This window comes from Pseudorasbora parva, chromosome 7 (assembly GCF_024679245.1).
Source record: "Pseudorasbora parva isolate DD20220531a chromosome 7, ASM2467924v1, whole genome shotgun sequence".
Lineage (NCBI taxonomy): Eukaryota > Metazoa > Chordata > Actinopteri > Cypriniformes > Gobionidae > Pseudorasbora > Pseudorasbora parva.
In genome coordinates this window covers 8950167-8976216 of record NC_090178.1, presented here as the reverse complement: position 1 = coordinate 8976216, position 26050 = coordinate 8950167, and the positions used below count along the sequence as shown (strand labels likewise).

General features: G+C 44.1%; 1 protein-coding gene across 1 annotated transcript; it reads right to left on the bottom strand.

Moving 5' to 3' along the window:
- Positions 1-1810: 1810 nt before the first annotated feature.
- On the bottom strand, positions 1811-5062 carry LOC137082665 (interferon-induced transmembrane protein 1-like). The gene is made up of 2 exons (XM_067447997.1): positions 4643-5062; positions 1811-2276 (listed from the first exon to the last, which is right to left on the bottom strand). Exons 1-2 carry the CDS (start codon positions 4964-4966, stop codon positions 2115-2117), a joined length of 486 nt encoding a protein of 161 aa, XP_067304098.1. The 5' UTR covers positions 4967-5062; the 3' UTR covers positions 1811-2114.
- Positions 5063-26050: the final 20988 nt, after the last annotated feature.

Here is a 26050-nt window from a genome sequence, read left to right as displayed (position 1 = left end):
CAAAAATGAGAAAGAGAAAAATACTACACCCAGTTCCATCGACAAGCATAACCATATCCCTGCGATGAATGCTGATGTAGTTATGACGCCAGAATGGTGATGAAGAACTCAGCCGTATCTTTAACGTGCCCAGTTAGTCCTCCGTGAAAGTGATTGTCTGATCTGAACGCGAGATTGCTCGCCTTAAGGAACGTGCGACTTTTGCCGCGACAGCCCAAGGAACAAATGATAGCTGACATGGAACACCACTGTATTGTACGTTGCTACTTTATAGTAGGGCCTTCGATCGACCACTACGAGACGTTAGGATCGTCAACTAACTGTCGCGTCAGCACCTGCCATGATTGGAGCGTCATGCGGTGAATAGTCGCATCGGCATCTGCATATTGTCGCATTGGCATCTGCGAACTCAAACATGTGTAAGTAAGACCTTTATACAGAAAATATGAAGACGTGATTGGCCAGAGATTAGGTTATAACCTTATTATAATAAGTGACGAAGTGGTTAAGTCTTCCTGGCAGAACTTAAGCTGAAGCTTCCATTTCTCTGTTCCCCGTGTTTTCTTTTCGTTCGGTCAGTGTTTTTTGTTCCTGATTTTTGGTGGTTTTGGTTATTAAATTTCCCCTGCATTTGGGTCCTGCTTCTCTGCCTGCCGTCTGTTTATTCCCTGTTTGGTGACACAATGACTGTGTATTAGCCTATAAGTGACTTTGGACTTCTAAAATCACAGGTTGCATATTTTTAGGCTTCCAAATAGCTAAATAACAGTGCTTAGTTTATTTCAAATGGGACATAACATAAAAATTGTGGTAAAAGGTGGGGTAAGTGTTATTTAAAAAAAAACGCTTCAGAAAAAGGACTCAGGCCGAGTCCAATAACAAACTTGCAGCCAATCAGCAGGTAAGGGGCGTGTCTACGATGGTGAAAAGAGATGCTCAATGCACGTCATTATTCAAAACACACGAGTCACACAGGACGGACATTAGCCGAGAACTAATAACATTATATGCTGGCTTTTGCTTGAATATGCTCGTGTGTCATATTTGCTTGTTTGTCCATTTGCGGTCGTATTGCCACTCACTTCAGCGATGATAAAGACCAGTTCATTTCATATGGAGCATCTAAATCTCCTCACTTTTTCAAGAGTCACCTCACAAAATGTGTCCGACAAGTAAGATACTATACTCCTAATATATGTTTGTTTCCTCTTTTCATGATCTATATAAAACTTATCCGGTCATAATTGTAATATGTCGTTAGTTGGACTGTCGTGCGAGTGTACTATCGAGTTCTTCATGAGAATGGTTTGTGTTTTTGTGATCGCTATAACTCTAATCTTGTTATAATTATAATATGTCGTTAGCTGGACTGTCGGCTCGTGTACTTTTGAGTTGTTCATGAGAACTGTTTGTGTTTTTGTGATCGCTATAACTCTAATCTAGTCATAATTGTAATGTTCATTAGTTGGACTGTCATGCCCGTGTACTATCGAGTTTGTATTTTGTGATAGAAGGGGTGACTTTTTCATTGAATATTCGATCTGTAACACACAGATTCTGCCATAGTCGTTGCCTGGGTTACGTATGTGTGGGGCGGAGCCCTTTTGGGGGTAGGGGCGTGTTTGTTTTGGTGATTTGAAATATCAACAACGGTTACCAGAAAAGCACTTACCCCACCTTTAAGTGAATCAGCTAGATAAATTCAGTATTTGTTTTAGATTGACTAATCAGAGATTGTTCATAAGAGTGATTCATTTAGGAATCTAAATGACAACAACATTAATGGCTATAAAAAAGAAAAGAGCACTGGTTTTTAGTCATTTAAAGTTTTAATTAAATAAAATCAAAAGACAGGAAGACAAACAAACATCAATATGTCTATTTTGACATTTTTTGTGATTATAAGATAATCAACTTTAAATCATGTTTTAGTTACATGAATAATTTTACATTAGAGATGAGCCAGACTGATCAAACATAGTCAATCATACGAAACTACACATTAGTTTATAGTCTAAAAATCATCACGATGTGGTTATAAAATTATACTTGTGGCATTATATGATGTTATTTTTGGAAAGCCCTCAGGTGTCCAGCTATGATATCTATAACAATTATGGTCTTTTTTGATGATGATCATTGTTAACCACCGCAAGGACAATGTACAACACGAGGAGGGCAAGGCCAATACCAAGAGCCACATGGTTAACAGTGAGCGCCATTTTGGAGTTTTTCTCTGCTATTTGTTGTTGTCCAGACATGTTGGCATTCCGAGTCTGTGAAAATAAATATGAAACATAATGTCAGTTGCTACTTATGTTTTTCAGAATGACCCATTCTGAGTTTTCTCTAAGCAAGAGTGCTTAAGTGGTTAACATTGTAGCAAAGCAGTGACGTGTCAATAATAACAGTTTCACATGCTCATGAATCGAGATGTGGAAACACAGATGTTCAAACAGATACTTTTTAAAAGACTTTCACACCAGCTACACTCTAAAAACTAATACTATGATTTACTCAATTTTTTTGGTGAAACATTTTTACACTAAATAAATTGAGTAAATTTTAAAGCAGTGAAATCAATTATAGACACCATATGAACTGAGTAAATGTAAGTAAAAAAATTAAGTAGATCTGAGTAACTGCATTTGTTACATTAACAAATTCAATTGAGTAGAAAAAATTGGGTAAAAAGCATTTTAAAAACCAATATTTATGACTAATATGAACTGTTTTTATTTATGAGTATTACTAACTTGTATAGTATAACTTTAATTTCCTCTAAACCTTTGTAAAATACTCCACAGTCCACACAAACACACTTATACATGACATGGCCTTTATTGTCAACGAGTAACTTACAGCAATAACGTTACAGCATATGACTGTTTTGACATGTAAAGAATAACAGTTATTTTACAACATTTAAACTCATGTAACAAACATTTTAGAAGTAAAATTAAACATTTAAAAGTAATTCAAGTGTAATCAACCGGTCTGTTATCCCATTTCCACCGTATCAGCACTGTTTCTCGAGCCTGAGATGGACTAACGTTAGCGGTCTGCGGGTGGACTTTGAACTTGAGACCGCTGTCCTGCGTTTCATTTGTAGCTGAAAGATGCTGCGAGGCGCCAGACTCCATAACCTGACAATAAACAAACAGTGCCCAGTTTTAATAATATTTTATCATCCAAATTCATTATATTCATTATCTTTACGAATAAAGTTGTGTGTTTTGAGCAACACAGCAGGCGTTTCAAAGACCAACGCCACACGTTAACTTAAGGTGACTCACACTGTCCCTGTATGTTGTTTTGAATTAAATAAAATGCCTTTTAGCACAGTAATGATTATATAGATTTAAAAAAAAAACATACAAACCTGAATTTCACAGAGGAAATGCCCCAATTCTGCGACGCTGAGAAGAAGAAACTGCTCTGGTGACTGAGGAGAATTCAAATATCCGCACTCACTCAACCGTCGAGCTGTCGTCACGTCAGAGGGTGGGGGAGGGGTGCATTGTTTTAATCGAGTAAATTTACTCAATTTCTTCAGTGTGTGTTAAATATTAATAATCTTGATTTTAATTAAGTAATATTTGTGGTTCTTGAAACAGATCGGTTTAATTCTCCATTCTCAAATATTTTGAAATAAATTTCGCAAATGTATTAAGTATATTTAAAATAAAGAATTGGTTATTTGAATACTAAATTATTTTAGTGAAAAAAACTTAAATATAACTATAAATTTTAGACAAAATTAACTGTTGGATTTTTAGTCAATTATTTTGGTATGTTTAACTAAAACCATCAAGTAAATGATATTGAGAGATTTTATTAAGTTAATAAAGTTAATTATTACTGTGATATTTACTAAGCCACTGAATTATTTTTTAGAGTGTATTATGTTACTAATGTGACTTTTTGTGTTGGAAACCCAGAACCAGTTTCAAATACGACAATCATAAATTTGCATTTTTGATCCTGTAATGGTTTAATTTCCTTTATCCAAAGGATCATTTATTGTATTTACTTTTTATGAATCATGAAAATTATTTGGGTGTCTTTAATTTGTAATGTACGAATAAAATACATTTTGTATTTTGTTACAAAATTTTGTTGTTGCAGATCAACAAAAGAGCACTTTAGGGAAAATTCACAGATGTGCACTATAAATAGTGAAACTGGGATGTTGCATACCACATCTCTTTCTCACTACCAAAACGCCACATCATTTATGGGAACAAAATATGTTTGTTTAAACTGAGACACGTATCTGCTCAGTAATGTCAGAAATGAGGAAGCTACATGAGTGAACTTTTATGTCTTATAATATTTTTTTTTTTTTTTTTTTTTTTTTTTACATATTCGAACACAAAAAAACATTGTATATTATGTTTCTTGTTATTTAGACTTATTGACTATGATCTCTCTTTTTAAATTCAACAAAGTCTTGTCCATGTAGCCTTAAAAGGGGAAGTTCATGTACAAATAAAAATGTGACCAATGTTAAAAAATCAATTATGGGTGAACTTTACCTTCACCCATAAAAAGTGAAAGCAGACAAAGTAATAGTAAAAGCTACAGTTCTATGCAATTAAGTGCTCAGGGTTAAGAAAGGTATACGTGTACTAATACTTACATTGCAAGAGTAAATAAGAGCAACAATGCCCAGAGGAAAACAGCAGCACAACAGGGTAAAGATGGAATAGCACAGGTAATCTGGCAGTGGATAAGCCAGTGGAGCGTTGATCAAATAAACTGCTGGCTGCACAGTGACAGCAGGATGTCCTGGATATGGCCCTTGGCTGTATGGTCCAGAAGTTCCGTATTGCTGGCCTTGATACCCAGAGGTGCTCTGAAAGCTCCCTGGAGGAGGGTATCCAGAATGGCCCTGGTATGGTGGTGGCTCAGGCTGGAACAACTTGGATTTATCAGATGCATTCCAGTTTTCTTGAGGCTCCATTGTTCTGTTTAGTAAACTTGCACTGTCTTATTTCCTTTGTACTTCACAGAGCGCTGGCACACCTCTGTTTACTCTGTCACGGACTTTGTCTTCTTATGGTCACATGAGGATTTACTGAAATCGTATGGTAGGCGGATTGTAGGAGGAGAGACAAGAATACAACATGCGTCAGTTTCCTCATCTACACAGGAAGTTACACATACACACCGTATTGACTGCAGGTGCAATATTTGTAAATCTTTTATAACGATCGCAAAATTTAAGATTATAAGTGCAGCTTGATAAGTCTTTGGGGGTTATTTGGGTTTAATTTTTTTTTTATTTAAATATATATTATTATTAATAAAAATTATTAAACTGCATGTTAGGTCCTGCAATGGTTTCTTCCCTTTGTCTAAAGTTGATCATCTATCTATTGTATTATCTTTTTTATGAATCATCAAAATTATTTGGTGTTTGCAACAAAAGTGCACTATTAGTTTCACATGATTGTCAATATATAGAGGAAAATTCAAAGACATGCAAAAGAAATAGTGAAATTGGGACATTGTATATAACACATCTCTTTCTCAATAACAAAACATCACAACATTTGTGGGAACAAAATATGCTTGTTTAAATTGTGGCAAGCATCTGCTCAGTAATGGTAGGTATGAGGAAGCGAGGGACCTTTTTTATAGTTTTAAATGTCATGTAAGTCTTTGAATGACATTTTTGTACATATATGAACACACACACACACACACACACACACACACACAACACAACACAACACAACACACACAACAACACACACACACACAACACACACACACACAACAACACACACAAACACATTGTAAATATATTTTTCTTGTTTAGACATATTGACTATGATCTCTCTTTTTTCATTCAACAAAGTCTTGTCCATGTATAGCATTTAAAGGATAAGTTCACCCAAACATGAAAATGTGATCATTGTGAAAAACAAAACAAAACAAAAATCATATATGGGTGAATTTTCCCTTTAAATTAAAGTGACTGGTGTCAGCTCGGTAGATAAAGCTTTAGAAACCAATCATCATCAAGATCTTAGAAAACACCCAATGGCAGTGCCAATGCCATGGGCATGCGATATTTGAATGTGTAACTCCGCCTACCCACATGGGTATATAAGGAAGTATCTGGCATGATCACATTATGTTTCTGCTTTGGAGCCAAGAGCATCTCTTCACTCCTGCAAGCCTGAATTCTGAATTCCTCTCTTCAGTCTTCAAGACGAGTGGTTCTCCAGGGTGTTGGTGTAATGGCGCGTTCCAGCGATCTCACATTGCCTGCCTGCAGATCTGTGCAGGGATTTGCTACAGCTGTGTGTGTGTTTTCCCTTGGCGCTTCGGCACTCTGCAGAGCTTTCCTCTCACAAAAGAGCTTGCATGTGACACGTCTTTTTCAAGACGGTTTGCCCACGCACTTCTGGGTGCGATCGATATCCGTTGCTGACTTTGGGCGCATTCACTGCTCGATGTGTTTGGGCTTCAGCACGTTCGGATAGTGTTTGTGGATTTGCTGTGTTCCCTCTGCAGGAACATGACCATCACAATGTTGTGGTTGAGATTAAATGATCTCTGTAAAGAGAGAGAGTCCCCTCTGCCACACCCCGATCTACCATCTCTGAGAGAGGTGGTACTTTGACTGGTGGCCAGGGTGACCTGAGGGTGGTGCTGTGGTATTAAGAACCCTGACGATCATTCCTCGGGCCACATCCGCACTCTCGCAAATCGCTTCCCGCGAGTTTTGGACTGAAGCGGCAGGACCATCTGCTGACGCCCTGTTTGTTTCGTTCACACTCCAGATAGCAGCGAGAATTCGATTACCACATCTCAAGGTGGGCTAGAGTCCTTTGGGGATGACGATTCAGCTATGCTCCGCCTCTGGGTGTGTTAGCACTGTTGGATCTGACCTAGAGTTGACAGCCATGCTATCTCGGGCAGCCGCGGGTCTCGGGCTGGTGTGGAACTCCGTGGAACTCTGCCCTATTACGAGTGCTCGCAGTTGGGCGATTGGTTTTTGGGGCGGCTCCTGACAGCTGCTGGGCCCCACCCCCAATGCCACTTTGCTCCCGAGATGCATGAGGAGCGCACGCGGTCTGGAAGATCCTTGTGTCTTCCCATGACTTCTGTGGCCTCCTCCGCCTTCTCTGCCCTCGATGGGTTCGTGGCCTAAGGGTACACTGGGGTCCCTCTCCCTCAGTCGAATGCTCTGTTGCGCACTACGGTGTCCACGGAGTGCTTTGACCTGACGTGGTGAGGCTATCCTAAGCCCCCTCCCAAGCCTGTCGGCTCGTCTACTCCGGTGGTGTAGTCCATCAGTGCTACTGGGTAAGCCGCCGCCCCGATGCGTATGCACGAGGACAGAACTGATCCAGGGCTTACGAGCTGCGTGCCACCACCGATCCCGCCCCCCGGGCAGTGTAGGGGACCACACGTAGGGGTGTAGGGGTCAGGAGATGTCCACAGCTGTGGTCCGGGAAAGACAACTGGCTTTACCTGGTCGATGTGGGAAGGCTGAGTGAGCCCACCTCCTCAAACCTTTTCAGTGGCGAGGCCGAGGACTGCGGCCAACAGTTCTTGGCCGCCCAGAATCAGACTGAGGCTAAGCATATACTAAGCATTTATACTAAGCATATCCACCCAGCCGCCCGCGCAGTCTCAGTCTGCTCACCGCCAAGGGTACCCTCCATCGGTTCCCACCCCTTGTGTGCAGCCCCAGCAGCAGCCTCCACTCGGGCGTGCCAAGGAAACCGCAGGAAGGAGCCCCAGTCCGCTCCAGCCCCGCTGCCCGCGAAGAAACGGCAGGCTAAGCGGCACTCCTGACGTGAACAGCTCAGGGATGGGCAGTTCTTTCAGGGAGACGGTAGCAGGACCGCTCCTTCCCCCGGCCCTCCCGGGGAGAATCTTTTGTTCAGCTGCTGGCCCACGGTTCACCAGAGACCGGTGATGACAGTGCACGCCACCCTCGGGTCCCGCCACTCTCGTCCCTCTCTGTCGCCAGCCTCCTCTCAGAGCAGACCCCTGTGGAACGTGCATCCTTCCCTGGTCTCCTCTGTCAGTACACGGCCGTCAACCACTCCCCCACACCGGGACGCTACACCTCCCATGTCCGGGTCGGTAATGCTGCCTCGCTGCCCCACCCAGGGTACGTCTGTGATCCGAATGACCCTGCTGGTGCAGTTCCTGGAAACCTGGCTTCATTTTCCAGGGCTGTCCGCTGGGTCGCAAAGACTATCAGGCTCGGCTATGCGATTCAGTTTGCGCAGGCTCCTCCCCGCTTCCAGGGAGTCCGCTATACCATGGTGGGGCCCAATGCCCCTGTCATGCGTGCGGAGATCGCCACCCTACTGGCGAAGGGTGCGATCGAGCCTGTCCCTCCAGCCGAGATGGAGTCAGGGTTTTACAGCCCCTACTTCATTGTACCCAAGAAAACCGGTGGGTTATGGTCAATCCTGGACCTGCGCATCCTGAACCGATCCCTTCACAGGCTTCCGTTCGTGATGTTAACAGTTGTTATTCGAACAGATGTTCGAATGCGTTCATCCAGCCGACTGATTTTCAGCGATTGACCTGAAGGACGCGTACTTTCATGTGTCCATCCTACCAAGACACAGTCCGTTCCTGTGGTTTACGTTCGAGGGGCGGGCATATCAGTATGCGGTCCTTCCATTCGGGCTATCTCTGTCCCCTTGGGTCTTTACCAAGATAGTCGAGGCAGCCCTTGCGCCGCTCAGACAGCAAGGGGTTCGCATCCTGAACTATCTCAATGACTGGCTCATACTGGGTCACTCTCGGGACCAGGTGTGCGAACACAAAGATCTTGTTCTCCAGCATCTAGCCTGTCTGGGCCTTCAGGGCAACTGGGAGAAGAGCAGACTCTGCCCAGTGCAGAGGATCTCTCTTCTCGGTATGGAGATTGACTCGGTCGCCATGTACGCACAGCTGACGAGTTGTCAGTTATCTACGGGCCGGTGTGCCCTTAGAATGAGTTTCCCGGCATGTTGTTGTATCAACAGATGCCTCCGCCACAGGCTGGGGTGCCATGTGCAATGGACATGTGCCGCGGGCTCCTGGACAGGACTCCAGCGCCTCCTGCATGTCAATTGCCTTAAGTTGCTGGCAGTACGATTCGCCCTGCACCGCTTCCGAGCGCTGCTGAAGGGTCAACATGTACTAGTCAGGACGGACAACACGGCCATATTAGCGTACATCAACCACCAGGGGGTCTACGCTCCTGCTGCCCGCTGTATGTCTCAACTTGCCCGCCATCTCGTTTTATGGAGTCAGAAGCATCTGAGGTCCCTTCGTGCTGTCCATATCCCGGGAGAACTGATCCGGGCAGCCGACTAGCTGTCGTGAGTTCGGCACCTCCCTGGAGAATGGAGACTCCATCCCGAGACGGTCCAGCTGATTTGGGATCAGTTCAGCGATGCACAGGTAGATCTGTTTGCCTTTCACGACTCGTCCCACTGCAGCCTGTACTATTCCCTGACCAAGGGCACACTCGGCACGGATGCCTTCTCCCACAGCTTTTGTGCAAGATCAGGGAGGACAAGGAGCAGGTCCTTCTGGTCGCCCCATATTGTCATGGCCGGACCTGGTTCCCAGAACTCTTACTTCTTGCGAAAGCCCCTCCCTGGCTAATTCCTCTGAGGAAGTAACTATCTCAGAGACGGGGCACGTCCCGATCTTTGGAACCTCCACGTGTGGCTCCTGGATGGGACGCGGCAGGTTTGAATACGCTGCCACCTGCGGTGGTAGCTACCATAACTTCCGCTAGGGCAGAGTCTACCTTGCAGTAGTCTTAGATGCTCTGCAAAAGCCTCCCATTGAGCCATTGCAGTCAGCTGATCTTAAGTTCTTGTCAATGAAGACAGCGCTTCTGATTGCTTTGGCCTCCATCCAGAGGGTGGTGGACTTGCAGGCATTTTTGGTTGACAAAGCGTGCCTGGAGTTCGGGCAGAGCATTTCTCACGTGATCCTGAGACCCCTGCCCGGATATGTGCCCAAGGTTCCCATCACTCCGTTCAGAGACCAGCTGGTGAACCTGCAAGCGCTCCCTTTGGACGAGGCAGACCCAGCCTTGGCACTGCTCTGTCCAGTACGTGCCCTTCGCGTTTACGTAGACAGAATGCGTTTTTCTGTGTTTCAGGACCTCAGACATGCTCTTTGTCTGTTATGGTGGGAAGCTGAAGGGAAAGGCTCTCTCAAAGCAGAGGTTGTCTGACTGGATAGTGGACACCATTGTTTTGGCACACCAACAGCAGGGGCTTCCATGTCCCCTTGGGGTAAGGGCACACTTCGCCCAGAGTGTGGCCTCCTTTTGGGCTTTGGCACATGGCTCTCCGCTAACAGACATCTGCAGAGCTGCAGGCTGGGTGACACCAAACACATTCGCCAGATTCTATAATCTCCGAGTGGAGCCAGTGTCCGACTATGTACTCGCCTCTACAAGTGGCCGGTAATGGACCAGGCTCAGATAAGACATTATCTAGCGTCAGATAGCGTCATATAAGACACTTGCTCGCCATTCCACTCCACAGACTGGATACGTGCAATATTCTTCTCAGGTGAGCTTCCCTGAAAGTCCTGAGCTCCTCCAGTACTGTCGACGCCGACACTAGTAAGTCTGCCCTATCTCGCCCAGACACTCGTGTCCGGCCAGGTGCCTCCGTGTGCATGGTTCCCCCACCGGGCGACCCCCACATGTGCCTCCATGAGCGGGTGTCTTCCCTTGGCTAGTTTGCCGCCCCCTGGGGTTAAAATTCTACTTGCGGCTGGTACCTCAGTGATCTTCCATATGCAGGCCTTAGCGGGTCATATGTGTATTCCCTAAGTCCTCCCTACCTGTAGGCATTTTTGCGCATATCTCCACCTGGAGTATGCTTACCGGTGTACCTTGGATACCTCGGATAAGTGGGAGTCCTTAAATTGAGCCGAGTGGCGTGATTAAATTGGGAACCCCATTTGTCAGTCACTGACGTTACTCGGAGTGGCTGAATGAAAGGGAACGTCTCGGTCTCGGTCCGCTGTACCACTAGAACGACAGAGAGTTCAATCTTGGCTCCTCAGCAGGTAAACATAATGCGATCATGCCAGCCACTTCCTTATATACCCATGTGGGTAGGCGGAGTTACGCATGCAAATCTCGCATGCCCATGGAATTGGCACTGCCATTGGGTGTTTTCTAAAATCTTGAAGATGATTGGCTTCTAAGCGAAAACCCCATTCGTCAGTCACTAGCCGCGTTTCCATTACCCTTCAAATTGCGCAAATTGAAATTGCGAATTGAAAATACGCCCAATGGAAACGCAGCAATTTCGCAAAAACTCCCATATATCGCAAAAAAGTTTTTACGCTCTCATGAGATGGTCTCTCAATTCGAAAAAGGACATTTTTGCAAAACTGCAATGGAAACCTTTTTTTTCCCCTCACATTTACATGTCACCTGTTGCGGTGACGCATTGCTGCAACATAGGGCCTATATATTATATTTTCCACTCAATTGTGTCGTAATAACAATATATAATGTAGTTGAAATGACATATATTTTCTCCTAATAAGGACTATAGGCTATATATACTGTAATTAAGACAAGAAATGTATTAAAACAGAAAGAGCTAGCCTATCAGCCTTACTCAAAGGCAGAGGAAACAGGCCAGTTACGCACGTCAATCCATTCCAGACGATCTTAGTTTGCTTCTTATTTGATATACAGGCAATTAATTGATGAAACATCGATCAAAATAAAAATATAATTTATACAAAACTAAATAATTTTTTTAAGAAAGTCTTTCTAGAAAATAAAACTCGAAGTGATCAAAATCATGTGACTCCCCAGGTCTCAAACATAGGCTGCGATTCTTACTCATGCTGCTCACTTATCATAATCAACATATAAATTAAAATAATAATATTACAGGCTAATGTTTAGGCCTAAACGTAGCCTATTTAGTTTTGTAGTTAGGCTATGTTTTCTTTAACCCATGGCCGATAAAGGCGCCAACGTTTTCTCATTTTTTCCTTCTTCCTTTAAGACAGCCGAAACAATTCACAATACTCTGTCATTTTTAGCTATACAGATACGTTCAAGACATAATTATAAACTGTCTACTTTTATTTAGTTGAAACTCCATAATGGGTAACACCTTTTCTTTTAGAGCTGCTGTAGCTGGATTTAACTCTGTTCGCATAATTTAATCATTAAATGTCTTAGGGATAAAACATTACCGGTGTGAATCTTTAGACAAAACAATGGCACTTGCATATTTAAAGATATGCCAGTGAAGTTGCTTTCATTTAAAACAGCTCAAACATGCATTTGTATGTCACTTTTAAGTGGTACAACTCAGCACAGCAAAGCACTGCTCTGCTAGCTTTACTTTGGCCCTGTTTGCTTTTCAATTTTAGTAGGCCTACCACTTCAAAGTGGTTGGGATTATAGTTGTGCCACCTTTGCTGCCGTGACATCATCGTAAACGCCACACAAACACACAGCACAGAGATAATGGAGCATATCGATGGAAATTCTGACTAATTTATTTTTAACAATTAAAAATGAAATACATCATTGAACTTTATAACACATTTCATTTTAAACTTTCATTGTATGTTTTATTAAAAGCAAATTATTGTAATTTAAAAAGCATATACAGTTTAATATGCCTTATGTTGTGATAAAACTATCCAGATCTGCAAACAGAACAAAAACAAATCACACTATAATAGGAAAATTTACCAAAAAAGTATTGGGTGTAACTTTAGAAACTAAAAAGTTTTCTATCAAAGTAAAATAGGTTGAGCAAATATAATATAAGTATGATGGAGCCCACAACAACAGCGACGTGGTTCAGGATGAGTGCAGTTTGAGAGTTGCTCGCTGCTTCTGCCCTCTGTCCAGCACCGTTAGCTCTGCGAGTCTGTGAAAGTAAAGGTAAAAATCACAAATGTCAACCACTCATTGTACAAGGTAAAATAATTTTACTGCAAAATCAGGCCTGTAAACATAAACCACATGCTGTGAACAAGAGTGCTTATTTAGAGACAGAGAAACCGCTTCTGGAGAATTCTATTTTACTGACTCTGCGGTTAAGCAGTGTGTGCCAGTAAGAGACCAGCACTGCCCATCTAAAACTAATCAAGAAGACCATCTGTTTTTTAGATGTCATATTAGCCAAACACTTGTTTTATATTGGTTATACTTTATTTTTCCCTTTTAAGGGAAATTTGTTTTGGCAAATTAAGCTGCATAAAGACCCACATCAATATCACACAGTCGTGTCTTTAATATTCTTGCTATTCTTTACATTTTTACTCAATCACTTTGGTGCATTTTTCGTCTAAACTTACTTTAAACTGTAAGTTCAATTGGTCAAAATGTCCCCACAAAGATGGCAATATCTGAAATCCTTGTCCTTGTGGGGACATTTTTTGGACCCCATGAGGAAAACATCTTATAAATCATACGAATTGATGTTACTTGCAAATGTAAAAATGCAGAATGTTTCCTGTGATGGGCAGGTTTATGGGTAGGGATAGTGTAGGGGGATAAAAACCATTACAACTAAGGAAAGTCCCAATAAAACATGGAAACACAATGTGGGCGTGTGTAAAAATTCCATGTCATGAATATTTAGAATACATGTCTAATGGATTTCATAACTGAATGGATAATTTTGCATGTAATGGCTTACACAATGAAATAATGTTTATAAGTTGTAAAGAGTTTGACTGTTTTTTTGAGAATCAACTCAACATGTGCATTTAATTATTTTGCAAACTGTACAATTGTACTAACTCTTTTGCACAGATGTGCCAAAACAAATGAAATTTGCACAAATAAGAAAGTCTGATCTGATCTGAAGAGATCTGAACTCTTGTTAAAAACAAAAAAATTGTGAAAATTGAGAAAAAAAAGTCTTATTGAAAAATTTAGCCAAAGCGATTGAGAAAAACTGTACAGAATTCAGAAATAATTATTGTAATACTGATGATATTGAAAAAAATTGCATTCAAGACTTCTTGAACTTCTTGAACGGTAGTATGAATGCATCTTATTTGAATTTTGCATAATATGTTTGCATAATATGAAAAATACATGTGCAAAAAAAAGAAGAAAAAATATAAAACATATACATTCATGGGTAACTAAATGAATACTTACAGCCTTAGAGTAATAAACAGCAGCAACTCCCAGACAGATGCAGCAGCACAGCGTGGTAAATTTGGAGTAACACATGTAATCCGGCACAGGGTCAGCCTGTGGAGCGTGGGTCTGGTACACAGGGGGTTGAACAATGACCACAGGCTCATTGTGGTGATTCAGGAGCTGGGCATTAAGCTGGACGCTGTTGGGGTGGACTGCATAAAGATTTCCAGCATTTCCACCCTGAGGATATGGAGATGAAGCCAGGTCCATTACTGATCGCCTTTCTTATTTAGATATGGCTCTATGCTTTGCTGATCAAATATTGTGAGTCTTTTCTCAGTACCTTAGCCTTTTATGCTGAACCATCTGAATGCCAATGGGATGTGGTAAAGAACTGAAACGGCCTATTTTTTTCCCTACTTTGACCACACATACATCTACAAGTAACTGCAGAGGCAACACTATGGCAGTAACAGTTACACTCACAATCCTCTCTGCACTAAAACAAAATCTGGTGTAGAAACAATTCTTCTTTTAGACTAATAATATCAGTTATATTTTAAAAAGTCCTTCCTAATCCAAGCTTTAAAAACAAGCCAGTGAACATTGGCATGCGGTTCACACAGCACAGGTATAAATAAGGAAGTGGAATATTGTATCTTTGCTTTTCTGAGCTGAGCTAGTGACTCGGTCCTTCAATGGAAGCAAAGCACCTGTGACGACGGGAAGTACGTCTCCGTTTTCTTCTTCAGGGAATGAGGGTTACATACGTGACCGAGATGATTTCCTTTCAGTCGGTCATGTTTGACGTTTGTCAGAACTGACCATCGAATTGGGGATACTATCAACATGCCATGGCGCTGGCCCTGTCAGCACTCTGCCTGAGGTCCCTGGCCCGCCCAATGTTTGAGCGCCCAATGTGGGGTGTGTTTCCCAAACAACTATGTAACTCACTGTTTAATTACCATGGTACGATGCATATTTGTAGAAACTAGACTAGCTATACTAGTCACGACTGTTTCCCGAAACCATATTGTCTCAAATCTGGCTCTGCACCAATATACCTAAACTCGCTTCTTCAGACTTACACAAACTCTTGAAACTTTGCACACACATCGGAATCTGTGGCCATCAGGGCCGGACCAATGCTGGTACCCGGGCGTGGCAGGGGGGCTCGACAGCGCCCCCTAAAGTGGGGTCTGAAAACATGGTCTATAAATCAAACACACTTGCACGTACATATATGAAACTCGGTACACATATAGATCTCATTGGGCCGAACAACTTTCGTGCTCTAAGTTATGTGTCAGCCCAACAGGAAGTGAGCTGTTATGGGTTGTTCGGAAAACGCATGCTGTGGAATTTGCGATACTCCTCCTAGACGATTCACCCGATCAGCACCAAACTCGGTCAGCATGAAGTCAAGACACTGAGGATGCTAAATTGCGAGCAACTTTTTGATATCTCAAATGGTTTGGCCGTGGCGAAGAGAAGAATTTATGGCGAGAAAAGGGAAACAGGAAGTGTGTTATAACTTCTGCATTCATTAATTCATTTTGATTAAACTTCAGCTGTGTGTTCGTTGTAAGAGGACGATCACATGGATATGACTTCTGTGAGTCAAAGTTATAGCGCCACCAACTGGCAGCAGGAAGTGTGTCACTTTCAAAATGCTTTGAAATCACCATCTTATTTTTACCCGATTTACTTCAAACTTCATCAGTATAATGTCAAAACATAGCAGATATAAAGCTGGTAAGCACTTCCTGATATTGTATATACTGTTGCCACGGCAACACATCAAACTATAACATTCTTTTTCGCTGCTTTTGAGACTCTTAAAATGCTTCAAATTACATGAAACTCAACACACACATCAGACATGCTGTCCAGTAGATATGGGCAAAGACTTAAAAACGGGCATGGTGGAGGAGCTCAGTAGCGCCATCTTTTGACAAAAGTAATGCAATCTTTTGTCAAAAGTGGGGGGGTTAGTTTTATCTTCAGTCACCAAACTCTGTATATGTATTGTTCTCTTTGAGCCAAACAACTTTCTAATTTACAGTCATTAGCTCCGACGAACAGGAACTCAGATATTTAGGGCTTAAGGTGTGAGGACCTCACTGTAATTGCTCAAACCATCATTTTTCTTTTCCCAAATGAATTACATTTTTGAGGACCTAAACACGCATGAAAACTCATGAAACTTTGCACACGCATCAGAAGTGGTGAAAACATACATCTGATATGGGTTTCAGAATTAGGTGTGGCAAAATGGTTCGATAGCGCCACCTACAAAATTTAAATTAAGCGTCATTCGTGCTACGTTTCAAGTATGAGTATGAAAATTCGGTAGACGCATTCAACAGCCCAATACCTACAAAAAAGACCCAAGGCGCCAAATCTGAAAAACCAACAGGAACTGAGATATTTTGAATTTTCTTTGGTAAATTGGTGCAGTTTTTGCCATTGCCAGACGTTGTACTTTAACAAACTCCTCCTAGAGATTGAATCATATCAACATCGTATTAGCACAGTCTAATCTAAAGGCCTTTGTGGTGTTAAATTGGGAAGATCTTGAGTTTTCCCTGCAGGTTGTGTCTGTGGCGGCCTCACAAATGTTGATGTTTCGCCATGACACAGGAAGTTGTTGTACCTCAGGCATACAATGTCCGATCTGCCTCAAACTTCACATGTTTGACAAGAGTCCTGGCCTGAAGACATAAACATGCCAATATTCAGTCAAAGTTATAGCGCCACCAACTGGCAGCAGGATGTGCCACTTTTTAAAAAATTTTTGAATCACTGTCTTACTTTCACCCGATTTACTTCAAACTTCATCAGTATAATGTGAAAACATGACAGATATAGACATACGAATGGATTCCTGATATTTTATATGCTGTTGCTATGGCAAAGTGTCAGTTTAATTATCTTTTTGGGTGTTTTTGAGACTTAGCATGCTTGAAATTGTGTGTGTGTGTGTGTGTGTGTGTGTGTGTGTGTGTGTGTGTGTGTGTGTGTGTGTGTGTGTGTGTGTGTGTGTGTGTGTGTGTGTGTGTGTGTGTTTTATACATGGGCTTTACAGAAGGTCATTTGCTGTTTTTGAAAAGACACATGTCTTAAAATTAATTATTTACTGATAAAAATCAAATTGATTTAAAAAGTGAATTTCACATGATTTTCTAGTTTATAAGTTGTCTGGTATCACCAGACCAAGCTCAATTTAAGATTGATCAATGAGCATTATTTGAATGACTCTGTATGCAATTGGATAGTCAACTAAACAGACTACTAAATTTGCCAATAGCGTGCCAGGTGAATAAGTTAGTCTGTGATTTGTTCCCGCAAAAGTGTAACAGAAGCAGTAGAAATGAATGTACGGGTTTTCAGACTGTGTTGCAGGGCAAAGTCAAATCGCTGGCAGATCAGGCTGGGTTTACCCAGTCAGTCTAAGTAAATTTTATAATAATGTTTATAATAAACTTCCATAAAATTTAGACGCGCATCTTACTCTTACCTGACACTAATATTAAAATAATTGCTGCAGTTTCTGTGATTTGGCTCCAATTGGTCATTTTGTAATTAACATTTTTTATTGAATGCTACAAATATTGAAATGAAAGCATGCTTAATTGCATAAGATTGTAAATAGCTAAGGTAGGTCAAAAACACATGAAGAGAAGTGTTAGGATAATACAATATCACCATTCGGACGGTATTCTGCGCTCATTTGAAATTGATGTGACATAATCTGACATGAAATTGATTAATTCAATTTAATTGATCTCATAGATGTGACTGTTGTGGTTCGTTGTCATAGCAGCACCAACTGCTGCAGTTAATGTGGTGAATCCAACTTCATTTGTAGAGCACTAACAATATAGTTTTATAAAATTAGTTTAATAATTGTGTTAATAAAATAAAAAGACCATGAATTAAATACTGGCCTTCTGGACTTTACACATATTTGAAAATTACCTATTATGTCATATTACATTAGAATTCATGTAAATTTAAATTACATCATGGGCGTGGCTTGTGGTCATAGCGGCACCAGCTGCTGCGGTAAATGTGGCATATTTGAGGGATTTTAAAATACTCTCCTGTTTAAATGCATATTGCCTGTCTTGCACAATTTGCCTGAAGCCACCGGGGTGGTGGTGCCACCAGCTTGGGCCCGTCATCGCTGCTCGCAGCTTTAATTTTTTTTTGTTGTTGCTATAAATTATGGACATGGCATCTGAGGACTAATTCTTATTTTATTATTTATTATTTACTTGATCGAGGTTATTTTGCTTTATTTCCAGATTTAGTCATTGTTATGTCTGCTGGTGGAAAGAGACATAGAATACAGTAGCGAGAATCAAAGTATTTATTATACTCAAGTTCAGAATGAACACAAACAGTTCACTGGAAGAAGTGAGAGGAATTGTCACATGCCTGTCCTGTCTTGTGTGCACATGTGGGTTTTGTCATGTCTTGCATGTGCTCCTGTCATTGTCAGATCCCTCCCCCTTGTTATCTGATTAGTGTTGATTTCTCCCACCTGTTCCCTCTTGATTTCTTCCCCTTATAAGCTCCTTGTGTTTGTCAGTCTGGGTTGGATCCTTGTGTAATGTCTGCGTCTTCCGTCCTCCCCGTGATTCTGTTGGTTTGTTTAAGTTTGTATTTATATTATTCTATTATGTGTTTTTCCCCCTCGTGGGTTGTTGTTTTGAGTTTTGTTTTGTTTTTTGAAAATAAATTGTCATTCTCCTGTACATGAGTCCTCGCACCATTTTCCTTTGTATGTGATGTGACAGAAGGATCCAACCATACTATAAGGACTCAGCAGAGAAGGTCTCCCTCGGTGCCAGTTCCGGGGGTCCCGAGTCAGGGAAACCCGAGTCCAGACATGGCCTGGAGGGCTGTAATGGGAGGCTTTGTGGTGGCAGTCCTGCATGCTTGGGAGAAGCACAGGGTGTCATCCACCACTCCGGTGGATCATGTTCCGGTGGTCCCAGTTCCGGTGGATCGTGTTCCGGTGGTCCCAGTTCCGGCGGATCGTGTTCCGGTGGTCCCTGTGGTGGCGGATCGTGTTCCGGTGGTCCCTGTGCCGGCAGATCGTGTTCCGGTGGTCCCTGTGCCGGCAGATCGTGTTCCGGTGGTCCCTGTGCCGGCGGATCGTGTTCCGGTGGTCCCTGTGCCGGTGGATCGTGTTCCGGTGGTCCCAGTGCCGGTGGTCCCTGTGCCGGCGGATCGTGTTCCGGTGGTCCCAGTGCCGGTGGTCCCTGTGCCGGCGGATCGTGTTCCGGTGGTCCCTGTGCCGGCGGATCGTGTGCCGGTGGTCCCTGTGCCGGTGGATCGTGTTCCGGTGGTCCCTGTGCCAGTGGATCGTGTTCCGGTGGTCCCTGTGCCGGTGGATCGTGTGCCGGTGGTCCCAGTTCCGGCGGATCGTGTTCCGGTGGTCCCAGTTCCGGCGGATCGGGTTCCGGTGGTCCCAATGCCGGCAGATCGTATTCCGGAGGTCCCAGTGCCGGTGGATACTGCTGGACTGGAGAAGTTTCCCCGACGCCCTGCCTGCGCCCCTGAGGCGTCCTGCTCTCCCTGCGCCCCTGAGGCGTCCTGCTCTCCCTGCGCCCCTGAGGCGTCCTGCTCTCCCTGCGCTCCTGAGGTGTCCTGCTCTCCCTGCGCCCCTGAGGCGTCCTGCTCTCCCTGTGCCCCTGAGGCATCCTGGTCTCCCTGCGCCCCTGAGGCGTCCTGCTCTCCCTGCGCCCCTGAGGCGTCCTGCTCTCCCCGTGCCGCTGAGGCGCCCTGCTCTCACCGTGCCTCCCTGGCGCCCTGCTCTACCCGTGCCGCCCTGGCTGCCTGAACTCTACGGGCCTCCCCGGCCGCTTGAACTCGGTGGGCCTCCCGAACTCGGCGGGCCGCCCTGGCCATTCGAACTTTGTGGGCCACCATGGCCTCCTGAACTTTTTGTTTTCCTTGTCCCTCCCTTGTTTACCCCTCCCTTGTCTGTTCCTTCCTTGTCTGTTTCCCCTTTCCCTCCCGTGCCCCCCTGGTCTGTCCCTCCCGTGCCCCCCTGGTCTGTCCCTCCCGTGCCCCCCTGGTCTGTCCCTCCCGTCCCGCCCTGGTCTGTCCCTCCCGTCCCGCCCTGGTCTGTTCCTCCCATCCCTAGTGGAGCGTCTGGTAGCCGCTCCTTAAGGAGGGGGTAATGTCACATGCCTGTCCTGTCTTGTGTGCACATGTGTCATGTCTTGCATGTGCTCCTGTCATTGTCAGATCCCTCCCCCTTGTTATCTGATTAGTGTTGATTTCTCCCACCTGTTCCCTCTTGATTTCTTCCCCTTATAAGCTCCTTGTGTTTGTCAGTCTGGGTTGGATCCTTGTGTAATGTCTGCGTCTTCCGTCCTCCCCGTGATTCTGTTGGTTTGTTTAAGTTTGTATTTATATTATTCTATTATGTGTTTTTCCCCCTCGTGGGTTGTTGTTTTGAGTTTATGTTTTGTTTTTTGAAAATAAATTGTCATTCTCCTGCACATGAGTCCTCGCACCATTTTCCTTTGTATGTGACGTGACAAGAATACTCAGAAACACAATAGAACAGGCAGGCTGAAGATCAGGAACCAGCTGGGCAGGCAGGCAGATTGAACACGGCGGACAGTCACCAGACTAATAATCTTGGTGACTGTTAACGGCCCAATAAAGTTAGTGGCTAATTTATTACTCACGGACCGCAAAGGAATGTTCTTAGTAGAAAGCTAAACTTTTTGACCCATGACGTGGATGGGAGGCTTAGACCGGTGGCGTTCGGCTTGGGCCTTGGTGCACTCTTCCACCTGGAGTAGAGTTTTGCGTGCTCTACACCAGGTCTGGCGACACCTCTGGACAAATGCAAGAGCGGAGGGGACAGCGGCCTCGGATTCCAGACAGGGAAAAAATAGGTTGCTGGTAACCTCAACTACACTTGAACTGAGATAGGCCTGTGGCTGACACTGGTAACGAGTTATGTGCGTACTCAACCCAAGAAATCTGTTGACTCCAAGAGGAAGGATTCTTGGAGACCAAACATCGCAACACTCTCTCAAGATCCTGGTTGGTGCGCTCGGTCTGACCATTGCTTTGGGGATGGAAACCCAAAGACAGTGTCACAGTAGCCCCTAGTAGTCCCCTACTAAATTCTCGCCAAAATTTGGACACAAATTGAGGTCCCCTGTCGGAAACTACGTCTAGCGGAAGACCATGTAAACAAAAGACGTGATTTACGACAGCCACTGCTGTCTCCTTGTAGAAGGTAATTTGGCCAAGGGGATGAAATAAACCATTTTAGAAAACCGGTCTACGACGGTTAAAAACACCGTCTTGCCCTGGGAGGGCGGGAGGGCGGTAATAAAATCGGACCCACTTTATATTAGGTGGCCTTAACTACTACGTACTAACATTGTAATTAATCATTTGATATAATGCACTTATTGTGTACATGTTTTTAAATTGTACTTACATTTGAAAAAAATGCCTGCATTTAACTATGTCTGTAAGTAATTTCTGTAGTTACATTTGTAATTACACAGTTGACACTTCCCTTACGCCTACCCTTAAACTTACCCATACCACCACACCTGTCGCTATCTCTACCCGTATCCCACCTGAATATCAGCAAAGGTGTTTTGCAATACAATTTGAACACAGTAAGTACATTGTACTTATATTTTGATGTAAGTACAAAGTACTTAAGGCCAGCTAATATAAATTGGGGCCATAAAATCTTGCGTGATATGGGACTAGGGTCTCGAAGGAACAGACAGCGGCTGGAGTAACCCATCTGGTGATTGATTGGAATTCTTACCTATGGCACACACAGAGTACACCAAAACAAATTCCCGAATGTCGCAAGCCATCCCTGGCCACCAAAACTGTTGCTTGACTGGAAATCTAGTTCTATTAACCCCTGGGTGACAAGCCTCATTGGAACTGTGACCCCATCGAATGACGTCGGACCGGATCCCCTCAGGCACAAACAAACAACTCAGTGGGACACCGGGCGGAGGCATTACCTCTTCTAAGGCTGGCCTGACCTTCAACTCGATTTCCCATGTGAGTGTAGAGATAATCAGTTGCTCTGGAAAAATGCACTCGGAGTAGACAGGCGCTCGGAAAGGTCAAAAACACGCGAGAAAGCATCGGGTTAGATAGAACCCGGACGATACGATAGAGAAAAATTAAAACGACCAAAAAAAAGGGCCCACCAAGCCTGCCTAGAGTTAAGTCTTTTGGCAGATCTGATGCACTCCAGACAAATTCTTATGATCGGTCCATAAGATAAAAGGAACTCCCGAGCCTTCCAACCAATGATGCCATTCTTCCAATGTGAGCTTAACCGCCAACAATTCTTTGTTACCAATGTCGTAAATACGTTCGCCTGTAGATAAGCGATGCAAAAAAATGCACAAGGATGCATCTGGTCATCCGAAGAAGATCGCTGGGAAAGAACTGCCCCTACCCCCACCTCTGACGCGTCCACCTCCACCACGAACTGACGTGATGGATCAGGGGCCACGAGAATGGGTGCCGAAATGAAGCAGCTCTTAAGTTTGGAAAATCTAGCTTCGGCTACACCAGACCACCTGAACGTACTCTTGGAGGAGGTCAACACGGTCAGAGGTGCAGCTAGTTGGCTGTAATTACAAATTAAACGTCAGTAAAAATTGGCAAACCCCAGAAACTTCTGCAGGGCCTTACGGGAATCTGGGGTTGGCCAATCAACCACAGCCTTAAACTTGTCGGGGTCCATGCGCACTCCCTTGGACGAAATGATGTAACCCAAAAAAGGGACTGACTGTGCATTAAAAGAGCATTTCTCCGCCTTGACAAAAAGCCCATTCACTAGCAACCTCTGGAGCACTAGTCTGACGTGCTGAACAAATTACTGGAGAGAAGAGGAAAATATCAATATGTCATCCAGGTAGACATAAATGAACTGATCTACCATGTCTCTCAGCACGTCATTAACATGTGCTTGGAAAACGGCTGGGGAGTTAGAAAGCCCGAAAGGCATGACTAAATATTCAAAATGGCCCCTGGGAGTATTAAATGCTGTTTTCCACTCATCCACTCATTTCCACTTATGCGGACCTAATGATAAGCATTATTTTGTAAATCCAATTTTGTGAATATGGACGCTCCCTGCAACCTCTCGAAGGCTGAAGACATCAGCGGTAAAGGATAAGTGTTCTTCACCGTGATGTTGTTCAGCCCTCGTAATTAATGCACAGTTGCAGAGATCCATCCTTCTTACCCACAAAAAAAGAACCCCGCCCCCGCTCGAGAAGAGGAATGAAGGATGAGCCCGGAAGACAACGAATCAGAAATATATTTCTCCATGGCCTCCCTCTCGGGATTAGAAAGATAATATAACTTGCACTTAGGCAAGTACCTGGTATAAGATCTATGTTACAGTCATAGGGACGATGCGGAGGAAGAGAAGCAGCCCGGGACTTACTGAACACTTCCTTCAGGTCGAGGTACTCCATCTGCACGTTAGATAAATCCACCGTCTCCTCCTGAAACACAGAACTAGATACAGACAAACAAGCAGACAGAAGACAAGAGGCATAACACTGAGTACTCCATGTGGAAATGGAGCCTTGACCCCAATCCACCCTGGGATTATGCTTCATCAGCCAGGGGTGCTCAAGGACGATGGGGCTGAGGGGGGTGTCTGTGATAAAAAAAACTCCAGTGTCTCAGTGTGATTTTCCGCAACAGTCAAGGTAATGGTGTCCATGGTGTGTAGTGTAATCATAGGAAGTGTCTGACCATTGAGTGCTAGAACTGCAATGGGTTTGTGAAGAGGGGTGATGGGAATGCAGAGATGACTGGCAAATGCAAAATCCATAAAATTACCCTCCGCTCCAGAATCCACCAGGGCCTGGCAGTCGTGGGATCAGGTAGCCCTTTGCAGTCTACTCAGAAGGAGAGTCTCAGACGAGGATTTCCCCAATGCTGCTCCACCCGACAGTAGCCCCCTCTCTACTGAGCGGGCTTGATCTTTTAACGGGCAGCAATTGAGGAAATGCCCCGCCACGCCACAGTGGAGAAATAAGCCTACAGTTCTCCGATGCTCCCTCTCCTCCCGGGAGAGTTGAGCTCTACCCACCTGCATGGGGTTGGGATCGTTGAGTGGGCTGACCGTATCCCCCGCGATGAACTCCACAGTCTCAGGTCGCCTTCGGGCGCAATTGTACCGTTCCAGCCTGGAATCGACCCCTAGTGCTAACTCCATCAGTCCATTAAGGCTCTTGGGAAGGTCCAACGTATATATTACTCGTTGGATACAGTCAGCCAACCCATGCAGGAATCGGTCCCACTGCGCCTCCTCGTTCCAGCGGCACTCAGCAGCTAGGGTGCGGGATTGAATCATATAGTCGGAGACGGAATGTTTGTCTTGATGGAGATCGGACAGTTTCCAGGCTGCCCCAATGGCCCGTCACCGCCAGGTCAAACACCCGTCTCATCTCCTCCTGGAGCGAATGGAACGAGGAACAGCATGGATCCTTGTTCTCCCACACCGCCGCTCCCCACTGAGCCACACGTCCAGAGAGGAGGTTCAGCACTAACGCCACTCTGGAACTCTCCATGGAAAATGTTACTGGTTAGAGTGAGAAAAACAAAGAGCATCTCGTCAGAAAAGACCGACACATCTCACCCGAGTATTTCTTTGGCGTAGGGATCCTGGGTTCGTGCTGATGGAAGCTGTCACTCGGGTTGAGGGGAACAGGTGGTGTGGCAGGCACAGTGGGCGATCTTATCATCAACCATCGTTGTTGGATCTGGGTAGAAAGCTTGGCCACTTGCATCACAAGAGCCTGTACCACCTGAGCCATAGCGGAGATCTGTCCCGCTTGCTGGTCCATACGTTGACTACTAGCAGTTAAATATTCCTGCAGCTGTGCCATTCTCGCTGGATCCATGATGAGGTGGTCAGATTATTCTGTTACGTCTGCTAGTGGAAAAGAGACAGAGAATCCAGTAGCGAGAATTAAATGATTTATTATACTCAAGTTCAGAATGAACACAAACAGTTCGCTGGAAGACGTGAGACGAATACTCAGAAACACAATAGAACAGGCAGGCTGAAGATCAGGAACCAGCTGGGAAGGCAGGCAGATTGAACACGCCGGGCTGTGACGCAGGGCTGCGAATGGGCTATCTGAATCGATGGGAGACGGGACTCTGGAGTGACGAGCAGAACATCCAAGACTCACAGGAACAGGAAACACCAAGCAGACAGGAACCACACGAACTGCAATAATCTGACAACAAAAGTGAGTGAGAACCGTGTATAAATAGCCCCGGTGATGAGTGTAGCAGGTGTCCGTGATCCGAGTGAGAGTAATCGGAAACCACGTCTCCAACGAAACCACACACACAGAAAAGGTGAGACAATGTATTCACAAAACGTGACAGTCATAGGCTCGTTCTTACATAGTAGAGCACGTCCGCACAAGCTCACTCTTCAAAACTGACACTTTAAATCTCTTTACAAACTAAAAGACAAATTAAATTTGTATGTATTTTGAAAAAAGATATAGATTGTACTAAATGTCAGCTTGCTTATTTTGCTCAAGATAAGGATTTATCTTAGTCCACGTCATGCAAAAAAGAAAATATGCTTCTAACCACAGGTCGAGAGCTGTCTTTGCAACCACACAAGCATGCTGTTTGCGAATGTTCGTTGGAACGATGGTTTCGGGAAACGCACCCCTGGATAGTATTATCAAGGCCAGACTTCTTTAGTATTAGAGTGACAGCTGCTACTTTTAGATCATGCGGAACATAACCAGTGGCAAGATATATATTTATAATATGTGTAATCGGTTGAACAAGTGAAGGCAGAAAGGTTTTTAGAAGATATATCAACCACGT

Coding starts and splice junctions, on each gene's coding strand:
- LOC137082665 (XM_067447997.1), bottom strand. CDS start 4,966: ATGGAGCCTCAAGAAAACTGGAATGCATCTGATAAATCCAAGTTGTTC. Junction 2,277..4,642: donor CTCTTATTTACTCTTGCAAT/GTAAGTATTAGT, acceptor TTATTTTCACAG/ACTCGGAATGCCAACATGTC.